Genomic DNA, 26,772 nt, shown 5'->3' on the forward strand with positions numbered 1-26,772 from the left:
TTAATAACAAAGTCATAGGGAAAAAAAATCAGATTTGAAGCCTCACCTTTCCTTTCCCCCTTCTCCCCGCCCTCCGCCCCATGGTATATATACTCAAACACCAAACACTTTTTAAAATTTTTCTTGATGACTGCTAAAATCGCTTTTAAAAATGTTTTTTGAAAAGTAAACTCAGATATTTTATTCCCTCGATAACTTAGATCAGGGGTCCTCAAACTTTTTAAACAGGGGGCCAGTTCACTGTCCCTCAGACCGTTGGAGGGCCGGACTATAGTTTAAAAAAAAAACTATGAACAAATTCCTATGCACACTGCACATATCTTATTTTGAAGTAAAAAAACAAAATGGGAACAAATACAATATTTGTATTTGCATGTGGCCCGCGGGCCGTAGTATGAGGACCCCTGACTTAGATAATGTTAGGCTTAAGACAGTCTGGAGTATTAAATTACATGCATGAATTATCACTGTTTTTATTGTCTTGTGGTATGACAAAAATTATTTTAAATGTCCTGATATCATAAATCCCTTCTTTTTCTGTTCTAATATTGAAACTGTGACAACATATTAATTAAGCTAATTATATTACAGATCATATACTAGTATACTAGCCAATAAATAAACATAAGCCGTACCACAGTTCCAGGCATACTTTGATGTTGCTGTAGTTTGAAAAATTTACTTATGAAGTCCTGTTCTGCTAGACACAGGGGCTCCAGTTCACTGAGTACCTGTTCAAAGATCTGAAGAAAACTAAAATGAAAGATCTGCACCAAATACTTAAAATAACATTACACATTTAATTTTCTGCAGGGATCATAAATGCTTTATCCATAATCTCAATAGAATCCCCAAAACAAACTGTTCCAAGACTGACAGGACAATGCAGTATATCAAGGCATAGCAGAGCCAAAACATACCTAAAATGAAACTCACAATAACTATTCACTTGAAATCGGGAAAGAGGAATACAGAGGCAAACTTTTAAAGCTTATTTAATGCACTGCAGAGAACAGTTCTGCTCCATAAAAGCTGCTATTTCCTCTTTACCTTGTAGTTGCTCAAAGAAATGAGATTTAAGATGCAAGCATTTTATGATTTATAGCAAAATTTAATAAAGCTATAATGTAATTTAATTGATGGTTCACAATTTAGTGGCCATTTGACTAGTATTTTTGTTTTTCAGAATCAGAACAGGAAAGTAAGACATGGTTAACCAAATCTTTGAACACACTTAAAGCAGTAACAGTTAGAAAACCAGTATTAGTGGTTAAGCAGTACCTGCTATTTTTATTTTACCTTATCAAATTTGGTTCTATCCGCAACATCGAGATCAGAAGTAGACATGTTTCCCATATCCAACAAGGAAGATGACTGAGATCTGCGATTCCCTGAACTCTGAACACTGAGTTTATTTAGACTAGAAGTAGATCCAGTTAATTTCCCAGAACTTCCATGAAGACCTAAGAAATAATAAAACTTTGAAAGTTGTGACCTTCATGAATAAAGACCCACAGCATAAATCAGGGCTATCTGCCTGTTTTGGTTTTTGAGGGCTCATATTAGGATACAAGACTACCACATGGACAGGTTGTGGAGTGTCCTTCTCTTTCATTAACGTTTGTGACCTATTCCTGAGCATACTGTAAAGAGTAGTGAAACTACATAGATCTATAGGAGTAAAAGACCATAAAGATCCCTAAATCTATGTCCTTCTCAGTGTCATCATAAACGTAAAGTTGTCTGATGATATCTCTAGACTAAAGTAGATGAGGATTTATTTCTTTCCCATTCAAAAGACATGAATATGATGGTCACTGACCCCCCTCCCCCCGGCCCCAGTGTACTAGCTTAACATGACTGTTATATTTCTGAAGAAAACTGCCATATCCCGCCCAGCCAGTATGGCTTAGTGGTTGAGCACTGACCTATGAACCAGGAGGTCACAGTTCTATTCCTGGTCAGGGCACATGCCTGGGTTGCAGGCTGGATCCCCAATGTGGGGCGTGCAAGAGGCAGCCGATCAATGATTCTCTCTCATCACTGATTTTTCTATCTCCCTCCCCTCCCCCTTCCTCTCTGAAATAAAATATATATATATTTTAAAAAAAAGAAAACTGCCATATCCCAATATTACCCTCCTCCAAGTTAAATCAACATATTAGGCTGTACCACATGAACTGACAATACTCGATCATTCTTGCCCTACAAAAAAGTCAATTATATAGAATTCAACTTAATACATTCCTGAACCCAGAAACTCTGCATTTACATTAAATGAACTAACTACAGTTCTTTAAAAACAAGGAGAAAAAAAAATCCTAAAAACCTGTTGTATTTAAAATACAACTAAAATATAATACATCATTAACGATATAAATATGGGACATCTGGGTTTAAGTATAAACATAGGTATCCATCATTGCCATGAAGAAAAATTATAACAATATGGCTGGACAATATCTTATATACATCAAAGAATTAAAGGATTCCATTTTTATAAGAAAACATGATACTGTCATTCAGAATTAAATATAAATACATTTTAAAATTATTCTTGAGTAACTCTCAGTGAACCTCTATTATTGACTAATGGTCAGATGAGACAAAGATACAGTAAGGACAATTAAAGACAAATTTTGGTTTAATTATGCAAAATCTGACCACATGTAAAAGAATTTTTATAGTTTCTAACCACAGCCTGAAAACAGAAATATAATCGTTAAACCTTTTTATAAATTTCTGATTACACACCATTTATTTTCAACTATATTAGATATTCCTTTGATGTAGCCACATCACTACCATCATGTTGGTTTTCTTTCACCAATGTCTAGCAATAACTCAGAGCAATCAATAGTTTAGGTGTAACTTCTTTCAAGACAAATAACTAATTTCTAAACATTAAACAAACATGCATTGAGAATACCTACTAACACACTCAGCATACTCACTCTCTGTTTCCTGTTTGACAGCACTTTCTTTTCGAGGAAGTGTAGCTGTGATGGATTAGGTTGCAAGCATCAAAGACAAAGACAAGTTAATAAACTGCAATTTGCACAAACCATGCACAAGAGGAAGTTAAGCTTTAGTTTAAAAGACACATGCAGAGAACCATGAGCATCAAGTAACAAAAGGTGCAACGTATATTTAGTTGGCCAGCTACTGTTGGAAAAATTATAGGAAAGAAAATACTTGTCTTTTCATGTATTATTTTTACTCTAATATTCAGATAAAACTATCTATATTTGTCAATCACCCCATACTTTTAAGTGATTGTTTTAAGTTTATATACTTAAATTTAAAAGACTATATTTGCAAGTTTTGGTTTCTGAAGAAAAAATATGGTTTAAGTTAATAATTTAATACAGTGGAAATTTATTAAAATGAAGCTATAGATTTAGACATTAAATGCACCAACAATTTCAGATTCCCTGAAGCTCCTGAAAGGAATCTCCACTGTACTAAATAATTTTATATTACATCTGATAAAAAATGATATGACTGGGGTTTGAAAACCATTTCAAAATATCAAGCTGCACTACTTAGTAATTGGCCTTGTGAACACCTAGAACGAAAGGTTTATATAAAAATACTACTTCTCAGGAGAAGTGAGGATGGAAGGGTAAAGCTAATGGAACAGGTTTAATACAGGAATTTTAAACTTTTAAGGATCATTTGGTTTTATTCTAAAACTTCTGTATATATAATATTTATTAGATGAATTACAGAGATCATCTTGTGAAACATTCTAAACTCAAATTAGAAGTAGATATGAAAAGCAAAGAAAGAAATTACAGAATGAAACAGAAAATTAAAGAACATAATCTAGAAATATTTTAAAAACAAAAAATATGTCAACTGTCACTGCCAAACTTCAAGGCAAAAGCCCAAGTATAAGCTACTAACTTGTCACACCAGCGACATGTATGTCTTCCCAGCCTTGGCTTCCTGAAGTTCAAAGGAGTATGAAACAGTAAGGCTGGACATTAAAGTGGCAAGCAAGGGTCATGCTAGAGCTACTAGCTAGCCAACCTGAACAATACCCCTGGTGTCCTTATGGTGTCACTATACCTAGTCATCAGTTCCAAATCAAGGCCTACTACTTCATATACTTTATTTTTAAGTAGCCAATAAAGAATACAGAATTACTAGTAGTGCCTATTAACTATAATTTGGGGCACAAAACAAGTCCATATTATTTATCAGAAACAAGCAAAATCTTCAGGTAAACTTTTAAATATATTTAAATAATTCCTTCTAGACTATAAACATCATGGGGTAGGATCCTTGCTTATGCTGCTTTCTCAGAACGCAGCAGTGCTTCTTATATAATAGGCAATCAATAAATACTTATTGAATTTCTAGCCATCGTGAATCCAGTCTTGTATTCAAGACTTCCTTTGAAATCAACAAGATTTCTTAGTTTAGTGGAGAAACACAGAATGAAAAATGATTTTGGCATACCATTTTAAAGATCTGGGAATATTAAAATAAATGTGAGAGGCAGTAACCATATAAATACATATGTTAATGAACTAAAATAATGTGTGTGTGTTATCTTAGCTGTAGAAAGAAAAAACTGGTGATTTTAAAAAGAAATAATAAATTTCATCTCCCTGCCATTTCATTAAGCACAGTTGTAGAATATACTAAAATATCAATCTTGGGGAGAAAATTCCATCTCTCTGAGGATGTCAAAATAAACCTATTAATCAAAAAGGGCAATGACTTACATAAAGACCTTATAACAAAGAAGAGATTCTTTACTGGCATTTTAACCTAATTTTGAATTATTTGAACTAAGTAGATGTTAAAGATCTGAGTCCAGACTGGTTCAAAAACAGAGTACTCCCCTGAATCTCTATGACTATATGGACTACAGTTTACTTTTATAAAGTATATTCAATCTGCCTTTCATTCTTATTAGCATCTATGACCCAGCATTTTCAGAGCAAATAAGAACTCATTTAAATATTATTTATTATTACAAATTTTGACTCATTAAAAAGTCATCGTTCTAAAATTTCAAGTTTTTATCTTAATTATAATTACTATTAAAATTCATTTAAACATAATTTGAATAATTGAAAAGATATCTTTAAAAAATGTTACATTCTACCTTAGAAATTAAGTCATTTGTATTTAACTTGAAATTTGTGTTTAAATGCTGAATAACAAGTTAGTTCTTCAAGATGGACCAAACTATTTTTATCCTCTGAATTCTGTTCGTTTAGTGTTTTCTTGTTATAACTGGTATCAAAATAACTGAAATTATAGTACCATCAACCTATAACTTTATAGTACCATCAACCTCCAGAAAGTACTCCCCATTCCTTATTATTTAATAGATTCATTGAAGAGATGTAATTTTAACTTTTAAACTATAAAAGTGCCTTCTACATGTGTATTATGTTAATATAAAAATATTTTCAACAAAATAATTTAGGAACTTTTCAAGGGGTAAGAAATGAAAAAATTTAGGTCTCAGGTTAATGCAGTGGTCGGCAAACTGCGGCCCCTTGAGTGTGGCTCTTCCACAAAATACCACATGCGGGCGCACACGTACAGTGCGATTGAAACTTCGTGGCCACACTCAAGGGGCCAAAGAGCCGCATGTGGCTCGCGAGCCTCAGTTTGCCGACCACTGGGTTAATGCAATGATAACATTAAGATACTATGGTACTTGGCCCTGGCTGGGTGGCTCAGTTGGCTGGAGCTTCGTCCCATACACAAAAGATTGCGGGTCCAACTCTTGGTCAGGGCACACATACCTATATTTCAGGTTCAATCCCCAGTTGGGGCATGTGTGGGAGGCAATTGATAGATGTTTGTCTCTCACATCAATATTTCTCTCTCTCTCTCTTACACCCTCTCCCCCTACCTCTCTCTCTCTCTCTCAAATCAATAAAAACATATCTTTGGGTAAAGATTTTAAAAATATATATTATTGTACTTGATTTAAATTATATTTATATTATGTCATTTATCTTAGTGTGAATCTTAGGCTTGATAATCAATTGTGATACTGGGATTAATGGCCTCTTCAGGAGCTAATTTTAAAAAGATTTCCCTTTTAACTTCAGTTTTAATATACTGCAGAAGAGTACTCTCAAAATAAAATGATTCACTAACAAGTGGTGACAGATATACTAAATGAAAACATTAAACATGTAACTACATTAATATTGTGTTTACTTAAAAAAAAGCATAACATATTCACAGTGAAACATTAACAAGAATATAAACACACTGCTGTTTAATAACAATTAACCTTTAGGATGAGTTAGCATTTCTGTTTCCAAAAGCCTATTGTCCCAAGATTCTCATCAGTTTCTTTACCGAAGTGTCACGTATTTGTACACAGATTCAAACCATTTCAAAAGTCTGGACTACTAGATTCAATATATTAGTGTTGTATTAAAAACAAACAAACCAACCATCCAGTGAATTACAAAATAATTACCCATTAAAGACAGTCTTCTCTGTCCTAAAGAAAAGAATGGAAAGATGAACTATCAATTTCAGTCCTGTTTCCCGATTACTGAAGTTGCTTAGGGGATAGGCTCCTTTAAACAAGCAAATGCTAAACTCATTTTTCTAAAGGGAGCTACGCAGACACACTGAGGAGTACACATTGTAGCCACTTAAGGCTAGGTTTTGACTTCATAGGCACAGAACTCCATCCAAAAAGAACCCCAGAGATGGGTACATGCAACAGCAGAATGTGGCCTTGGCAAATCACATTCCTCACAACTTGATACTTTCACTGGTTATCTTTTCAAATCATGTTTTGTTTTGTTTTTGTTCATTTAACATATTTAGAAGCAACAACAACAACAAACAGGCTTCAAAAATACATCTTGGAAAAATAAGGTGTAACCACAGAAGAAATTTTGGTGACATATTTATAGCCTGTTGGCAGGAGATAAAACACTTACAAACTTTCTTTTTGATGCAAAATAGCCAGTGAGAAGTAAGAAGCCAGGAATCACTTTCATTTCCCTGTGGAGAGCAATGACTTAAGAGAACAGTGATTTGCCCACTACTGTTAAATAAAAGTCTTTTAGGAACTCTCAACATGTGTCTCTTAGTCTAATACTTTCTCTACCAGACTAGACTGTACTTCGTTTTCTGGTCAACTGCTTTTCCTAAGAATATGTACTTTATAGCATACTGTAGAATTCTCACGTAGTGCAGAATTTCAATTAGTAAAAAACCATTTGCAGATACAAATATTTCTTCTATGAAATACCTATAAGGCAAACCAAATGTATCAGACTTACTCTTTCATTAATTCTACTGCATCTTCTTTCTCCTTGTTTAAAAAGTCTTAGAATTAGACCATTTAAATAAAATAAAACCATTTTTAATAGAATAGAAATCAATGAACTGAAGTGCCTAAGCTTACCAAACTTCTTGCTTTCTTTAGTTGTGCCAGTCATCTTGATCTTTGCAACTTCAAAGAAATCTTTAATTTCTCTCTCATACAGTCGTGATAAATAATCCATGTAATTCTGAAATAAAAGTAACATGTACTTATTAATAAAACAAAATAATTTCCATTTTTAATCCCCCTAAATCCTTCATGCTTATTTTAAATTTTGTGATCTAAAACTTTGATGCAGTTCAGAGGATAAAAAAAGTAGGCTATTTCCTGTCTTTAAAAAAATATTGAACATTAACAACTTATAAAAATATGAAGTGGGACATAATCACATTTTCATCTTTATATGTTAACTTTCACATTTTAATATGGTTGCAATCATACTGTATAGGACACCTGAGTCAGAAGAGTCATGCTTCTCCAGTCTCACACCTTAATGACTGCAAAATATTATAGTTGGTTGATGTGCTACTACTTAGTAAACCAATCCCCTAACACACATCACTTTAAGTGGTTTCAATATTTTGCTATGATAGACAATGTTACAATAAGCTTTTTATCTCCAATGAGTTCTTCCCTTGGAATAATTTCCTAAGGGTGGAATTACAGGGCCAAACAGTATGGGAACCTTTATAACTCTTCCTCCATGCTGCCATGTTGCTTTAAAAATGATTATACCAATGGACAGAGTAAATGGCAACGAAGGAGTATATTCAGTTTCATTGTGCCCTGTCAGCTGGGGTTATTTTCAATAAGAATTTAATTAGTTTTCATAATTAAATAATTTATTTTTATAGACAAATTTGATTTATGTAGCTCAAATGAAAACACCTATTACTTAGTACACACACTCATTTTTTCATCATATTTGCCTATCATCACATACCCTCATGAAGGATATTTCAACAGTGGGAGGCCATGTATTTTTCCAACTCCTAAGTTAAATGCCATACACAAAGTTTGACTAAATTTAAATAAAACCATAGCAGAAAAATTGTACATATTCTTTTAACTTTATTGTGGAATTAAGTTTCAACTTCCTTTATTATTTCAAATGAATATATCCAGTTTTACAACAGGTTTACCTAGCTTTAAATATCAGGTGCACCTTTCAAAAGGTATATTATGTAAATATTTGTATACCGATTCATAGTTCACTACTGATTTTCTTAGATATTTTATAGATATATCCTTATAAAATAGTATTTGGATGAAACATAATATAAATACTATTGTTTTTTTCAATTCATAGATCATATTACTCTCATAAGAAAAGTTAAACGGGCAATTCTTCTCCTTGATCTTTGCATAACTTTAAAAGTAAATATAAGTGAAAATATACCCCCAAATTAATTCCTATTGGGCTTTTTCAATGTGTCATTTTTCAAGTTTAAATTCTGATAAAAATATTGATCACTGCAAATCAGTAAACGACTGACAAATGGGAAGGTAGCTTTGTATTATTAGTAAAATCTTCATTTTCTACTGAAATCAGTCAATATGAGAGACTACATTCTGATGCTTAAATTGTTTAAAGTGCACATTACTATCCAAGCAATTTAAATGGTTTCAAATAGCTATTTGTAATCTAGAAAACAGTGACTTCAGCAGACTATTGCAAATCACCCCCTTTTTCAATGGGATGCAAATAACTGGATACATTTTTTCCCAGGTACTCAACAGAACTCACTGGTGGTCAAAGCCACAGACAAGTGTGACTATCAGTTAATTCATTCACTTACCAAATTCTGAAAGATGTATCTCACTGTGAGTATGTATTCCTTCTCTTAGCACCTTACAGCACCTAACTGAAATTAAACTATCATGAATTTAAATCTTATCTCAGGCTACCTTTTCAATTTTATTTTGTGCTGACTGTAGTGTCCTCCATGTTTTACTTTTTCTTTAAACAAAAGGAAGATGTCTGAGTAATCTTCAAGACTGACAATCAACCTCAGGAAGTTAATTAGGAGAGGAAAGCTCATTTTCTACCCAAGCATGGATGGACCATCTCTATTAATTGCCCTACATGCAAAACCAGGGTCACAGATAGAGGTTGTAGTCTTGGGAGGAAGAAATCTGGGCAGCTGAGCTCATTACGTGATCAAGACACCCCTATTTTCCACAGGCTCTAACTGTATATATCAAAAGTCAGGGCTTTTCTTAGATTCAGCCAAAGTAGAGCTGAGGCAGTACCTAGTGATTCTTATCCCTTAAGAATATGAAACAGGCTTTTCCTCTTCCCATCAAACATTGTGAGCTGTGTACACCAAACCAAGTGCAAATATTATCTGGGGTTATTTATTTTTCTTAGTAAAGAAACATTGGTTTGTATGTTTCCTTCCTTCTTTCCTTCTTCCATTCTTTCCTTCCTTCTTCCTTTTAAATAAAATACCTGCTTTTGACAACACTTCAGCAACCAAATTAGATTATGAGGTAAAATTCACAGTCTGTCAAAAGTTCAAACCACAGGATCAAGTAACATTCTTGGGAAATTAGTCAATTTCATTAAAAACAAAACAAAACACCTCATTAATATTGTCAATCTAAAATATACTGTGAGCAGAGAAACATCCTATAAATCATCACTAGGTTGGCTACAGTCTTGTTTCTTCACTTTAAATTACATTCATGAATACTGCATTATATATAAAGATAGGGCAATAATACTCACTGAGAACACAATTAGGCAAAAAGCTTATTGATTACTTATTTGAATATTCACTAGGGGACAAAACACTTGTTGGCACAAAACTCTTAAGGAGATATAATAATGTTTAATTATTCAAAATATTAATCCTCCTAAAACTTCAAAAGGCAAAGAATTCCAGTAATGTAAATATTTTTCCTTAAGATAGCGCCAAATCAGAATTCTGTTGAATGAAAACAAAACAAAACAAATATATAACAGAACAGTAAAGTTGCATAATACTTAAAAGATCTATTCTGAAGAACAATAACAATATTAACTAAAATGGCTAGCCAGATAAGATACATGTAAACACCTTAGGATATATACATATATATGTTCTTTTATAAAAGAATTTTTAAATTTTAATTTAAAAATATTTTTACCAATGTTTATGTCCAATTTCTTATGATCAGATTAGAAAAAGATGGAGCCAGATTTGGGAAGACATATACAATAATGTCCTATTGCCAAATATGTTGATATCAATATGTTGATAGGAATGTACAATCTGTCTTTTTCTTACCATCACACTTCTCATGAATTTCTACCTAACCCTTGCCTTCTTATGAAACATGAACCAATGATACTGGATAAGAAATGCAATAATTATTTTAGTAAATATAAGGATAAAATGGGTTCATGCAGAAACATTAATTACCTGAGAGAGAATAATCTTTACTTATGAAACATTCTGAAAGAAAGCCAACTAGGCAAAAACTAGAAAAAAATTTTGCTAGCAAAACTAGTAAAAAATAAGGTTAATTTGCTTTCTAAATTCTTTGTTAGAAAGTTTTTCTTCACAAGCACATGGGTGGAGGAGAAAACCTTTACATTAACAATTCCAATATTCTCACTCTACAGAGACAAAAGATATCACTCTTTCCAATTCACAAACATCTCTGAATGTCATATTGTCCACATAATTAAATTATTACTAGTTATTAAAATAGCTTATGCGTTACTTGGATTTTTTGTTTTTAAACTTCAAATTCGTAAAAACTTACACATAAAATATTCTGTTTCTCAGAGTACTGCAGAATTCTAAATGAACTGTTCTGATATGTAATACAGAAATATAGATATTTAAATATTTGCATTAGATAACAATTCTTTACCTCTCTAATGACAATTCCAATACTAAAGGTCACAGCATAAATGCCAACAAAGTATTGTACCTATGGCCTCCTTCTACAATGGCAATTTATTAAATCTAAGTCAGATCATGTTGTTCCACTGCTCAAAGGCCACCAACACCCTCTTCTCCCCAAATCCCACACAGTAAAAGCCAATTTCTTATAATGGTGCATAGTCCCTTCCAATTTGCCCTGCCCCACCCTGCCTTATCTCTCCGACCTGCCCCTTCTAAGGTCCTGTCCCCTGTTTGCTGTGTTCCACCTACTGGCCTCCTTACTGCTCAAGTGCACTGGCAGGCTCCTTAGGGCACTCGCACTGAGGGGAAAGCTTCCCCCAGTAACTCCCACTGCTCATGCCTGCTTATATATCAACTAGAGGCCCGGTGCACAAAAATTTGTGCACTCGGGGGGGGGGGTCCCTCAGCCCAGCCTGTGCCCTCTCGCAGTCTGGGACCCCCTCGGGGGATGTCCACCTGCTGGCTTAGGCCCGCTCTCTGGGGGATTGGGCCTAAGCTGGCCATCAGACATCCCTCTGGAAGCCCGGGAGTCCTCAGGGGATGTCCACTTGCCAGCGGGGAGCAGGCCTAAGCTGCAGTCGGACATCCTAAGCGCTGCTGAGGAGGCGGGAGAGGCTCCTGCCACCACCACTGTACTGGCAGCTGTCAGCCTGGCTTGTGGCTGAGCAGAGCTCCCCCTGTGGGAGCGCACTGACCACCAGGGGGCAGCTCCTGAATTGAGCGTCTGGCCCCTGGTGGTCAGTGTGTGTCATAGTGACCAGTCATTCCCAGTCGTTCTGCTGTTAGGGTCAATTTGCATATTACCCTTTTATTATATAGGATAGAGGCCTGGTGCACGGGTGGGGGCTGGCTTGGTTTGCCCTGAAGGGTGTCCCGGATCAGGGTGGGGGTCCCGCTGGGGTGCCTGGCCAGCCTGGGTGAGGGGCTGATGGCTGTTTGCAGCTGGTCACACTCCCTTCAGGGTGGGGGTCCCGCTGGGGTGCCTGGCCAGCCTGGGTGAGGGGCTGATGGCTGTTTGCAGGCTGGTCAAGCTCTCCCCAGTGGGGACCCTCACCCCATGGAGGTTTGGCCAGCCTGGTTGAGGGGCTGATGGCTGTTTTCAGGCTGGCCACACCTGAAGGTGGGGGGTTCCCCATCTTTAAGGTGGGGGGCCCCCCCACTGGGGTGCCTGGCCAGTCTGGGTGAGGGGCTGAGGGCCATTTTCAGGCTGGCCAAGCCTCCCTGGCGATGGAAGCTCCCAGCCTCTCCTTTTTTTCTTTTTTTTTTAATTCTGGGATTTATTTACCTTATATAATTGAAACTTTGTAGCCTGAAGTGGAGCTTAGAGCCGGCCAGGGCGGGCGGGAGGGAAGCTTGGCTTCCTCCATCGCCAGGGGCAACCCAAGGCTCCAGCTCCGTGGCCAGGCCAGCTGAAAGCAGGTATCTGGGGTTTATTTACCTTCTATAATTGAAACTTTGTTGCTTTGAGTGGAGCTCAGAGCCGCCGCGGCAGGCAGGCGGGAACCTTGGCTTCCTCCATCATTGGAGCAACCAAGCCTCCTGCTTGCTCCAGCTCCGTGGCTGCTGGCTGCCATCTTGGTTGGGTTAATTTGCATACAGTTGCTCTGATTGGCTGGTGGGTGTGGCTTAAGGCGTAGCGAAGGTACGGTCAATTTGCATGTTTGTGTTTTATTAGTGTAGATCTGCTCAAATGTCCCCTTCTCATGACACCTTCTCTGACCATCGATTTGAAACTGTAACCTTCCCCCACTCCTGGCACTTCCTGCTTCATTTTTCCCTAGAGCACTCACCAGCACCTTTTAACATGCTATATATGATCGCGCTCCTCCTGTCTTTCGCCAAAAGTGCCGGGAGCACTATCATGCTCCTCCTGCAGTGTCACTATTAGATGCTAGTAGTTCACTCTTTATGTGGGAAAGAAATTTAAAAACCTTAACTCAAAATGCCTTGGCAATTTTAGCATAGTTCCTAGGATATTGGTTGGCACTCAAAGGGATAATTGACATTTCTGTCAGTCCTTCTCCATCAGAATGTGCACTCTCAAATGGCAAGCATTTGCCTGCTTCCTTCAGTGCTGCATCTCTAGTTCTTAGAACAGTGTTAGTTTATATATAACAGGTGCTCAGTTCATTTGCTGAATGAACATGAGTGAACGACTCTCATCTTCCCCAAAGGCTGACCTTCAGTCAGTGAGATATACCATTGCCTTTAATCTCTAAGCCTAGCGATTTGGCATCATCCTGCCCCTCCTGTCTCTGGAGTCTCTCTTTTGGTTTATATTCTCTCTCTATTCCTACCACCATCTTCCTGGCTCAAGATTTCATTTCAATTTCTGCTCCAGTCAGGCTTGCCTCCTCACTGTCCTGGGAAAGGGACATTTTCTCAGCTTTGTCCAGACATCTTGCTCCTCACCCCTGGAATGCCCTTCCTCTTATTTCTGGCTTATTTAATCCCACTCATTATTTAAAACTCAATTCAAGTCCAATGTCTTTCATAAGGTTTCCCCCGCGAGTTTCATGTCATAGATTTCCCTTCTCTAAACTGTCATATATTCAAACTCATTTCCAGTTTTGAACTTAATATTTTGCTAATTGTTTTCAGTGTAGTTGCTTTTCCTAGCCAGACTTAAAGCTCTTTAGAAGTAAACACCTGTTTGTTAGGCCTGGCATAGTGAAATGCTTAATAAACAGGTACTCTGCACCTGTTTAATAGAACAAATTATAAATTCTTAAAGGGTGAATGCCTCACTCACACATCTTCATGCTCTCCAGTTTCTATATTCCACATGAAAAACTCAGGAAATAATTATAGCATTTAACTAAATTGAATGATGCCTCAGACTACATATAGTATGGTCTAATACTGTATTATACTGAAATTTAAAATTTAGCTCTTCTTTATCTAAGTAAATAAATGTTTTCCCTCACTAATGAGCACTCAGAAACTCAATTATTTTCTGCTTTGCTAAGAATGTACTGGAGTATTTCAAATGTCACTTGGGGAACTGAATACATAACCTCTAATTCTAAAAGATTATGCTCTATACTCAGTGATGTCAAATTGATCAAATCCATACCTTTGTCAGTCCCTCATATTTTCCATAATCTGTACTCTTCAGCCACTCCATCAGCTTGGCATATCGGAGCAAGTCTCTATGAAATGGATGATGATTGGGTAAAGTCAGTTCAATAGAGTGTTGAGCAAGAGTTGAACTCTGATCATGACCCTAGAGTGAGTGGAGCAAATAAATAAATAAATATCATTGACAGTATAAAGAAACACTGTTGTAACTGAAAATTCTAAACAATGACCAAATGTGGATAAGCAAATCCAACAGAACACAGACAAATAAAAACTGAGTACTTACTTTCTTCTTTTACCATCCTGTGTATACCAACCGAACACCACCACCATAAAATAATCATAAACACTCAAGAATGGCACTTTGATAAATCAACTACTCATTTCATCTTCTAAAGGAGTTGAAAATTAATGTGTTCATGAAGCTTATCTCTCCCATATCATTTTACAATTTACTAAGCAAATAAACATCATGATACAAACTATTAAGAAACACACCAAATAAGGAAGTAATTTAAAACAAATTATCTACATACGTGGTATTTCCATTAGAGCCTACAATGTTTAATAGAACAGATAAAAACATATGGTATATAGAATTTTAGAACTAAGAAAGACTATAGGTGATTATATCCTGGGCTTTCCAGGATAACCACTAATGATAATAGAATTTTAATTTTTCTATTAATTTGTTAAATAAGTAACTATACTATTTTATTTTTAAACCTTGATAAGACTTTTATATAAGTAAATTTATAAGTTATCAAACTGCCTTAGACAGATGATGTATCCTGACTTCTGTTTTAGAAAATATAGACCAATAAGTAGAAAATCTAATCCAATAACCTTATTTCCTATAAGAACAAATTGAAACTCAGAGGTAAGTCATGTGCTCAGGTTACACAGAAGGAAAGCTAGAACTGGAATCTCAGACATGTGAGTTGCACTTCTATTTCCTTTTAAAAACATGTCTAACAAAATAATTTTAACTAGACTCAAAAATTCTAACTACCTACTAGTATCTAAAAAATAAAACAATGAAAATCTTCCCAGGTCCCTTTTGAAACAATCGAGCTCTCTTCTCTACTTGGTCAGTATTTGTCATGGAACTCAAAGTCAGTGTCTAAGCGATGGGGAGTTGGAAGATTAACAGGAGATTCCCTTGAAAACACAAGTTCCCAAGAATAAGGGAAAAAAAGGACAGATGTATTTTAAGTCATTCTGACTCAATCTGATTTGCCTAGATAGTCAGAAGTTTTTTGTTAGCATTTTTGAAAACTGTATTAAAATTACACAGACTGTTGGAATTTTGGGGTTGGTTAACTCATTTCCTGGTGAAGTTACCTAAAGCTAACCAATGTGTACTCTACTAGCTGACATACATTAGCTTATAAACACCTTGAATTTAAAGAATTTATTTTTTTTTAATTTGAGAGATTTCTTTCTTCTAATTTATATTCTTTATTATATACACAAAATAAGAATGTAGTAGTTACAGATTTTTAAAAACAATTTCTTTTAAATACAGAGTATCCAGAAAGAAAAATTCCTGGCCTAGGGAATAAAGAGTTCTTTAGTAATTGAAGAGTATCTTTACAGTAAGAAAGATGGAAGTATCAGACACTTCTTTTTCAACATAATTTCTCATTGCTCCAGAATATGTTTAAAGTGATGATTCCTATATTTTGCTATAAAAACATTGTGTGCTTGATTACAGGGTCCTGCTCTAGCCCCTGCTGGAGTGGTTATATAATATACAGTATATGCACTGTATCAGTTTTCTAAAATCTGAACAATCCTAAAAACACAGAGGACATCAGAGGTTTGGATAAGGGAGCATAGACCTGTGTGAATGTTCTTTTCTGGATGGCTGAGTGAATATATAAAACGATCACAACCTCCAAAGAATCATCCAGCACTAAGAGCTTAACAGTTGAAAAATGAAACTATTCTATATATTTGGAATGCCTAGGCACCTACATCTTTTCTGTGAAGTTAAGACTAACAGTAAATATGGACACAATAAAAGTTAATTAAATAAAACATGCAGATATTACCATTGGACTATATATTAAACCTTTAATTATAGTTGCTAAAGGTCAGTATGAACATTACATTTCAGAAATATTTTCTCATGGCCACATGAGAATGATAATTGGGATTCCATTAAATCACAAGAATTAGATATTAAACATAGGTAGATATTATAATTTTAGGTCTAACGATGTCTCCAAATTGTGTGTCTTAATTAGTTACACTGATGAACGGGGAAGAATATTTGAAACTTGTTATAGCTTATAAATGTTTTTCAAATAGTCTGCTTTTATTAATAACAATATTAGATCTTTTTATTATCCAAAACAATTCTCCTCATTAATTTTTCTCAATGATTCAAGATTCAAAATTATTGTTTATGTTCTCCCACAACTATTTACTCAGACCACTACATTTTAAATTACATTATTTAATTTAATATCAGGAAAGCTCTTCAATTAAAAACCTTCTCTTCTCCTAAAAATGGGAAAATTAGTTATTAACATTTGTAAAGGATTTTACAGTTTCCAAAGCTGTCTCACATATTTTATTATTCAAAGCTTTCTCTTACAACCTTCTAAGATCACTATCACCTGAAAACCTCACTTCTAATAAGAAGACCATCATTACCTTCACATCATTACTATTCAGATAAATTAAATATTAGTATTAACAAAAATATTTAATTTTAGAGAAAATAGTTCCAAATAACTTCAGAAAATAGGAAAATTACTTAAATTGTTTAACTAATCAATAACTTGATAACTATCACATCTAGAACTCTAATGTACAAAGAATTCTATTCTTTATATATTTTTTAAATTAAAACATTGTTTAAAGTTTACTATAAATAAAAATAAAATAGTAACAGTGACAATTTATTGAATGCCTACTACCATGCTAAGTACTTTATATATAAAAATTGCAATCTTCATAATAATCTTGCAAAGTACTTTTTTACTCATTTAAAAAAAAGTAAACTCTATTAACATAATTTAAAAATAATATATTAGGTTTTGTCCAAATTAATCTAAGACCAATACATTTTCTAAAACTTAGTGAATTATAAATTTTCTTTAGTGTACATATTAATAGGATTTATAAATAAATTAGCTAATATTGAACACTATGCTATACCAAAGCACTGTTCTAAGTGCTGAACATATAACAACATTAATCCTCATTACTAACTTAGAGGTAGATATTTTTACTACCCCCCATTATTCAGATAAGGCAGCTAAGGTGACACAAAGAGGTTAATGAACTTGTCAAAGGTCACCCAGCTAGGTCACAGAGCAGCGTCAAGATTTTGAATCCAGGGTGTTTGGCTCTAGTACACACTCAAATATTTTGCTATACTGACTAACCGAAATGATATGTCTATGTGAAATGTTAAAAAATTTTCAAGATTTTAAAACTCTATTTTATGTCATGTTTATTTTTCTTTTCTTTTAATTTTTTTTTAACTTACTGATTGATATTAGAGAAAGAGAGAGGAAGGGAGGAGAGAGAAACATTGGTTTGTTGTTCCACTTATTTATGCATTCATTGGTTGCTCCTGTATGTGCCCTGACTGGGGATCGAACTAACAATCTGGGCATTTTGGGACGACACTACCTGGTCAGGGCTAGTTTTCTTTTCTTTCTTTTTAAAAATTGACTTTAGAGAGAGAGGAAGGGAGAGGGAGAGAGAGAGAGAAAGAGAAAGAAACATCGATCAGTTGCCTCCTGTATGCACGCTGACTGGGGATCAAACCTGAAACCCAGGCATGTGCCCTGACTGGGATGTGAACCTTTCAGTGTATGGGATAACACTCCACCCAACTGAGCTACACCAGCAGCGCATATTTTTATTTTCTTAAAGAAAAAAGAAAATCTGAAAAAAGTTCCAACAAACATCATGAAAATTGATTTTAAATAATCATATTTCTTTTCTAACAGATCATCAACCAATATGCTTAAGGAAACAATTTTTGTGACATGAACTAAATACTTGTGGTCTGTTACCTAGGTTTTATTTTACTATATGATGTTTCTATAAATACACATCTGACTATCTAGAACCTCAGAAAATTCACTTTCAATTAAACCTCATTAGCACTTACATATATGTATACAGTGGGGCCTTGACTTACGAGTTTAATTCGTTCCGTGACGGAGCTCGTAACTCAAATTACTCGTGTGTCAAATCTTAAAGTGAACAAGTGAGACACGTGATGCTGGGCTGATGTTGTGGCGTTCACTGTGATGTTCGCTGCGCCAACTAGCGGTGGGGTATCTGAAGCTGGCTCGTAACCCGAATTTTAGCTCGCAACTCACAGCAAAAAATCGGCCGAGAGACTGCTCGTATCTCGAAAAACTCGTTAGTCGGGACACTCGTAAGTCAAGGCCCCACTGTATTTTGTATATGTAGTTATACAATTAGCAATTTAATATACACATTGCTATAGAGCTTTAAGTACATTAACCTCCTTACAAGCATCTTGAGGCTGGGAGCTACTTCTTATTCTTACATATGGATTACATTATGTACGTAATAGGCACACAATGAAAATTGGACAAAGAAATGTACCATAATTAGGTAATCAAATTTTCCCAACTAGTTTGTCCCACAACCAGGAATAGAAATATCCAGGTTTCCCGACTCTTGCTAGTTGACCTGATGCACTGAATTCAACACATAGAAAATCTACTTTCTGTACTTGAGACATCCTCTTCCACCTTCTTCAGCACATCCGAGGGTATGGTAACATTGTGATTTTTAACATGCATCATTCACATGTAACAATACGTGTTAGATTTTCAGAACTGCGAAGCATTCATTTTAAACAAGCCATTAGTTTATAAGGCAAAGAAGCAAAAAATAAATATTTGATTGTTATAACAAACAATTAAGGGTGCAGAAAGAACTATTGTTTATGAACTGGTATTTCCAATACCACTAACAAATGTGGATAACATCACTGTCATTTTTAAAAACTAAGGAATTATGTGGTTATAGATATTACTGAAATTATCCTATAAGAAAAATGTGAATTAGTATTTCCTATGTGACTTCTAGATTTACTTTTTTTCTCAACACTTTTTATGTTAAGTGAAATGTTAAGAGAGTCTTTCCCGACTTCCCCCTCACATGCTTAGTTAGATCATCTTCTTTTATGCTCCCATATACTATTATCATAACATTTACCGTTCCTATCTATTTCCCTTCCCTAGACTGTCAGCTATTTGAGGGCAGGATCAGCTGCTCGTCTATCCCAAATAAATGTCTGGTATGAATTTCAATCACCTGGCAAATGATTTCTAAATAAATGAAGGAGTGAGTAAAAGAATGACAAGAAGAAAGGCCAAGCAGAATAAGATTAAATGCCTTTTTGGCCAAAATAAATTTTTACTATGGGACATTAAAAAATGGCTACAAATATGGTTAACAGGTAGCTTAAGTCAGCAAGTTATAATCTATAAAGATTCTGTGGCTGTTAAGTTTAGCAAACTTATAGAAAAATAAAAAGAATCAGAGAAGCTTGAGCCAAATTTCATGTACTCACAGGCACCGAAAGAAAGGAGGACCTATTATAGAGTTGAAGGAGAGCCTGAGTAAACTAATCAGAAATAAAATATATAGTAAATACAATTGAAAACAAAATAAGAATCCAATGTTTCAGACAGCATTTCTTAATGAACAAAATTTCCCACAATTCCTTTTCCCCAATAACCCTAATAACAGAGATAAAGAACATAAGAAACCTAGCTTACTATACCAGATATTAAAATGCCTTTTATCAAATCCCTCTAATGTACTCTAATATTATTAATATTATTGCCACAACTTTAATTATAACATTCTTTTCCATATAAAAATGTAGATAAATAATTTATGTGAGATTAAATCTACTGGGATTTACAATTGTGCTATAGTCATTTTTCTCATGTATATAAGTACACAGAGCCAATGAAACATTTCATACACTGAATCAAATCCTGGTTCTTATTTCAAAATATTGAAAAATAAAACAGGCCAAATAGTAAACATGTAACAAGTTTGGACTTAGTATCTTAATGGTATATGCAGTAAAAAAGCATAGTTATTTATATGATTTCTAGAATCAGAAAAGTTTAGTTAAAGGAATCAACAGAGGCAGTTGAGGTGCTAAATACATCTATGAGCAAATATGCACATAATTAAAAATCTTAAAATCAAATAAATGTGGGAAGAATATGCTGAGATCCCAAAGAAATACAATTTTTTTGTAGGGATTTAAATTTAAGGTAACATATGAACAACTACAAGAACATGCCAGTATTAACAATAAAATAAAATTACCTGTTGAACGAAAACATTGTTGAGGTGACTGGCCAGTCTCCGGGCAAAATGCTCTCGCAAATCACTGAAGCGCTGCTGCTGCTGTTTGACTGCCAGGAGCATGTCATGGCCTGAAATCAGATTATTTCTTGATTGCTTTCATGGGTAAAAAGATTTCCCTGATGTTTCATGGGTATATTCATAAAAGTATCCATATTTCAGTTTTGAAGAACCCAAAGTTTTACTGGTTTATTGGTAAGGGGAAAAACAGTATAGCACAGTAGTTCTCAAAGAGTGATATTTCCTCAGCATCGTTAGAAATGTGGATTCTAAGGCCTCAGCCCAGCCATACTGAATCTGGGAGTGGGGGCTGGCAATCTGTATTTTAACCAGCCTTCTAGGTGATTCTGATGCCAAGTCAAGTTTTGGAATCACAGCCCTAGCAAAACCTTGTGCTCTCTGGTCTAACCAAAGCACCTACTTTGTGCCAGGTTCTGTGGACTGTACTGAAGAAAAATCATGGTGTTAACCTGGATCATTGATGGAAGGAACTGAAATGAAAAAGTTCTTAGTGCCAATAGAAATATGTTTGGAAATAAGTGAAACTTGTTTGAATAGTTAATCACGTAACCTTAAACCACTTGCCCCATGTATTTCTTGTCAAAAGTATTTTGCTAAATTATAAACTAATCGCCGATCCTTGGTCACATTTACCATTTCCAATGAACACACCTGGTCGAAGAGCTACATTCATGCACTGCAGAAGAGCATCAGCGGCGTTGGTGCAGGCCTCAATGCCTCTAGAAGAAGCAAGATCTCCTTCCTGAAGGGCCTTTATATGACCTTTGGCCAAGTCCATGTGGTTCTGGAATATATGTAAATATAACATTGGCACTTGCAATTTTGGGAAATTCACAGGCTACTCATTCTTATCACTAGGATTTGTAATTATTTTAAACCTTGCTCTCATAAGAAAATCAAAAAAATGTTTACAAGTGGGTTTTACATATTATCTGTTAGATTTTTATTTATTTATTTTTTGCTGTTGGTAATTTATAACCACACTTACCACAAGGAACTCTATCTCAGACAGGAGTTTTACATTGTTAGTGTTACTAAGGTGAATTAGGTGGTTGCTTTCAGAGATCTGGTCCATTTGTTCTTTCACACTTTGGAGCATTTCCTCATAACTGCTGAGTTTAAATTCAATCTGATCTACCTCCTGTAGAGCCTCATCCAACAGCTTCATCAGGATGTTCACTTGTTTTTCAGAGGCCATGATTGACTGGATGTTAGCCTGCAAAGTTAAAAACAAAAGTAACATTGTATAGTACTTAAATGTGTAAAAGTATAAAGATGAAACACTGACAAATCTCTTTGACAGTAGAATAACAAAGACTGGTATGTACATCTACACATCACTTTGGTTCATCATTATGTTTACATTCCACTTCTTTTTTTTAAAATCCTCACTTGAGGAGTGAAGATATTTTTTCCATTGATTTTCAGAGAGTGGAAGGGAATGGGGGAGGAGGAGAAAAACATCGATGTGAGAGAGACATATCGATTGGTTGTCTCCTACACAAACCCTGACCCAGGCCGGGAACTGAACCTGCAACCAAGGTATGTACCCTTGACCTGGAATTGAACCTCTGACCCTCTGGTGCTCAGGCTGACACTCTAACCACTGAGCAATGCTGGCCAGGGCTATGTTCCACTTTTTACAAAGCATTTCAAGAAGGTACACTTGCCTCTATGTCAAGATTAGGGACCAGTTCTCAGTATTTTATATTTTCACAGACTGTACAAGTGCATTTCTGCCCCATTATATATCACTAGAGGCCTGATACAGGAAATTCGTCAAGAGGAGGCCTTCCTTCCTCTGGCTGCTGGCACCAGCTTCCCTCTGGCACCCAGGACCCGGGCTTCCCTTGCAGCTCCGCTTCATCCGGAAGGTCGTCTGGTCTAATTAGCATATTATGCTTTTATTATTATAGATTAGTAATGGTATATTCTCATTTCTGTAAATTGTGGGGCCATAGACTATGTCACTGCCAACATTTCTTCCAATTCTACTAGCTATAGGAATTTTCTATATTTCTTAACATTTATGTAAAACCCTAAACAAAAGCAAAATCACCTATGTAACACCTTGGGGCTTAGGCAAGAGGCTAGCAGTGGTATACCAGTCAATGAGGTTGCATGGAACTAATTTGTAACTGCAATACAATTTGTACTAATAGGATGTGGAAGAGCATATGCCATAAGAAAGTTTCTTCTATGGTCTTTTTTCTTTTTTTGTTTGTTTGCAACTACATATTTTTTCTAGGCAAAGCAGTAACAAACCACCATTCCCTTATCACTGTTTTCTAAATGTTTCTGATTACTGTTTTTAATTCCCTGAAATATAGAAGTTGCCAAATCCAAAATTAAACTGCAAAGCAATATGATGACTTGAAACATATATGCAATATTAATTAGAAAATATAAACCACTAAGCAACATTAAGAAGGCAGGTAACATGTTATGAGGAAAAAGCTTGGACAAGGAATAAAAAGTTAAAATACCAAATTCTTTAACTCTTAAAATATTCCTTATTCTCTGAAGGTTTTTCTTAAATGTTTACCTCGTCTAAACAAAACAAAAAACTCCCAGTGTTCATATTAGATTTTTTTCACATCACCACTGCTCCTTTTAGCTCTCTACTTCCTAAAGGTGTGCATTTAGATATAGACTCAGAAACTGTGTATAAAAGTTAAAGGATCTATTCTAAAACATTTCAGAAGAGGAGTCAAACATCCTTTCCCCCTGACTCTCCTGTTCTCACCACATTTATTCTGCTCCCTTTTGGTAAATGATTCCCTTATTTCAGCCCAATTTCTCTCTAATTTGTACCCCCCCCCCCGCCCCCAACCCACAATAATGCTATTCTTTTGCACTGAACTATTCTGAGGTGTTTCAGAGGCTGGGTAAATCAAATCCTAAATTGGTTTCTGGCTGGCTACTTCATTTCATATCAAGAACCTCTCAAAATCCATAACCTTAGCCAACTGCCTTCATTGGCCTAACTGGCAGGAATGGTTCTGACATTTGATCAAGAACAGTGAAAGACTGATGGCAGCAGGTAATAAAGACAGCAATATCACACAGGAGGCAGTAAAATGGGATTATCACCAGTCTTCTCAATCCACTACACATCACTAATCATAAATTACAAAATAGTCTTACCCCATCTAGCACCTGCAGCTCTCTGGACAACCTTTCAGCAAAGGCCTCAGCATTAGAAATTGCATATTCACAGCCTTCCATTATTATTTCAATATCCTGCTCTTCTCTTGCATTTAACTCTTGGTATTCATCTACTGCTTCTTCATCACCTCCTGTCACACTCTGGTTTTCTCCACTTGGAACAGATTCTTAAAGAAGGTAAAAATTAAAATAGTAAAAAAGTAGGAATGACAGTAACATGGTACTTATAGGTAAGGTCAATTATAAACACAGGTCACATTTAGTGGCTGAAAAATAGGAAAGTGATTCAAAATATGTGAAAAACTTATTTTTATAAAAAATGGCACCTGTTAATGTTTATTATAAAAAAAAACATGCAGTTTAACTCAGTGACTTGTGTTAAAATAGGTTTTGTCCCAATTTCCCCAAACACAATTAAACTAAAAAACAAATACAAAAACAGAAACAAAACACATGAAACAAGCCTAGCCTTTTTTATCCTGCCTGAGGTACTTGTTGCTCTAACAAAACAATTAAAAATGTAGGACACAAGAAAACAATTTGCTTTCCTTATTATCCAGGTAACATTTTTCTTCTGTTATTTTTGTTCTTTTCACCTTTGTAACTATGTTTTGTTTTGTTTTTCAGTAACTTTTAATTGAAATTAAAAAATGCATCTATGATTCACAATTAATTTAGGGCACTGAAAATATTAACTGAAATTTCCGTTTCTTTGTTTAAAAAAGTTTCACATGCATTGATAAAATTCCTAAAGATCAGCTATTGAAGCTTTCTCAACAACTCTATAGTGAAAAGAGCAACAACAACATAGCTATTTAAAATTTCAGAAATTTACATGGGTCCTTATGCTTCATAACAAAAGACCAAGAGATCAAATCTGAGGTGCTTTCTAGATAAATGTTTCAGTTCAATTTTTTGAATACACTTTACATGTGAGATTTTACATAAAACTTGAGGTTAAAAGAGGTAAAATAAAAAAATAGCCCTGACTGGTTTGGCTCAGTGGATAGAGCGTCGGCCTTCGGACTCAAGGGTCCCGGGTTCGATTCCGGTCAAGGGCATGTACCTTGGTTGCAGGCACATCCCCAGTGGGGAGTGTGCAGGAGGCAGCTGATCGATGTTTCTCTCTCATCGATGTTTCTAACTCTCTATCCCTCTCCCTTCCTCTCTGTAAAAAATCAATAAAATATATTAAAAAAAAATTGTTTTAAAAAAAATAATTTTTATCCTCTAAATAAATCTCTATTAAATAAAGTTACTGATTTTCATAAACTCAATGGGACACAATTTAAATCACAAACTCTGGATGCTTTAAATATACATTATTTTCTATGAAAATATTTACATTCAGTATAACTTGACATGTTAATTCATCCTACAACAAAAACCAGCTATTTCTAAGTAACAAAGGACTCTTAAGAATTGATAATTAGGCACATTTAGCTAATATCTGAGACCGAAAAAAAAGAGGAAACTAAAACTTTTGGTACAGGCAATTGCAGATTAGAGTATATAATTATAAGTTCTTTAGAGAGGCATCACCAAGCTCCTTGTCCTTTGAATGAGTCCATTTTAGCTCATTGTGGAAATGTTAAACTGTCATGTGTGACAGCTTACTAGCCACCAGGGAGCAGGGACTATCCCAAACATTCTGTACAGCTCTTTACACAAGTAGATATGTAAGATAAACAAACACTAAAAAAATAAAATAAACACTTTAAAAGTTCATAACTGTTTCAGAAGTATTTTCTCTCCCATGAAACAGTTCTTTGAAAATTAATAATTAATAGTATCATTAATTTTATGACCGTATGGATTTTGTAGTAATAAACTTGTCCCTGAACACAATTTCATAAAATATGCAACCAATAGTACGTAACAATGGCAAGTAATAAAAATATACAGAATAGAATAAGAAGAAAAGGTGTTACGCACCTTCTGTAACTTTAGGCAGTTCTGGAGAGTAAAAAGGTATGAAAAAAGCAGAGGAAAGTAAGCAAAGAATATTAGCTGGGTAGAAAAGTATACAGGCTTAAATATTTAAAATACTACCCATATTTCATTCATGATAAATCAAGGTTTAAAAGACAATGTCAAAATTAACTACAAAGTGGAAAAATCCATAAGAAGCTACATTTCCAGAGTTTATTTTTCTTACTCATTTTCAGACAGTTACTAAAAATACATTTATCTTTCTATTTTCTCTTAGTCTTTTAAGAAACACTACTGACTAGTCCTTGTAGGAGAAAACTGGGAAACAGATCACTTCCTGGGGATTATTTTTAGGTCAGTTGTGACTCATGCATTAGTCTAGTTATTTTCACTCAAGGCCCAAACCTTTCTTTACCAGGACCGACACACCCTCACAAAGGATTAGTCATAAAACACTGTTAGAAAGGACAAAATTGAAGCAATTAAAAAACACTTAAGATATCAGTTTGAGCTGGCATTTAAGGATTCAACTCAAAGATTAAAAAAAATCTGATTACAAAAGTGAAAAAGAAAAGGCCAACCAAATATTTCACTCTACTTCAACTGCTAACAAAGTCCTCTTTTAAAAATTATATTCTGCTGAGAATAAAAACTACTAAATCACTACTGCTAACATTCACAATGAACAGTCTTACTTACTTGGATGATTATCTCTTAAAAGGAGATGGTGATCATTGTTTGGTTTCTAACATCACTCAAAGATTAGAGACATCTATTTTTTTTTAAATGGGAATTAATGGCCATGATTTTAAAGTCCAGTAAAACATTAAAACAGGTTTGTAAACTGAACTCCACTAAGCCAACACAATGCTTATTTGATTTATAGAAAGTGATTTTCAAAAGGAGACCCTTAAAGATCTTCTCAGTATTCTTAAAATTGATCTC

At 34.9% G+C, this 26,772-nt stretch overlaps 1 protein-coding gene across 9 annotated transcripts in view; it reads right to left on the bottom strand.

Moving 5' to 3' along the window:
• EXOC1 (exocyst complex component 1) overlaps positions 1-26,772 on the bottom strand; it is a 54,765-nt gene that overhangs the window by 12,762 nt on the left and 15,231 nt on the right. For 3 of the 9 annotated variants that reach the window (XM_023758278.1, XM_023758273.1, XM_023758274.1), the window contains exons 5-15: positions 25,831-25,851; positions 23,875-24,062; positions 21,716-21,943; positions 21,379-21,511; positions 20,668-20,777; positions 14,306-14,455; positions 7,412-7,517; positions 6,467-6,490; positions 2,955-2,999; positions 1,300-1,463; positions 636-743 (exon numbers count right to left, since the gene is read on the bottom strand). In XM_023758278.1, coding sequence (XP_023614046.1) covers positions 636-743; positions 1,300-1,463; positions 2,955-2,999; positions 6,467-6,490; positions 7,412-7,517; positions 14,306-14,455; positions 20,668-20,777; positions 21,379-21,511; positions 21,716-21,943; positions 23,875-24,062; positions 25,831-25,851 — 1,277 coding nt within the window. The remainder of the gene's footprint in view (positions 1-635; positions 744-1,299; positions 1,464-2,954; positions 3,000-6,466; positions 6,491-7,411; positions 7,518-14,305; positions 14,456-20,667; positions 20,778-21,378; positions 21,512-21,715; positions 21,944-23,874; positions 24,063-25,830; positions 25,852-26,772) is intronic. The other 6 variants (XM_023758275.1, XM_023758276.1, XM_006093945.3 and 3 more) reach the window with 6 other exon arrangements.

Source organism: Myotis lucifugus, unplaced genomic scaffold (assembly GCF_000147115.1).
Source record: "Myotis lucifugus unplaced genomic scaffold, Myoluc2.0 scaffold_127, whole genome shotgun sequence".
Taxonomy (NCBI): Eukaryota; Metazoa; Chordata; class Mammalia; order Chiroptera; family Vespertilionidae; genus Myotis; species Myotis lucifugus.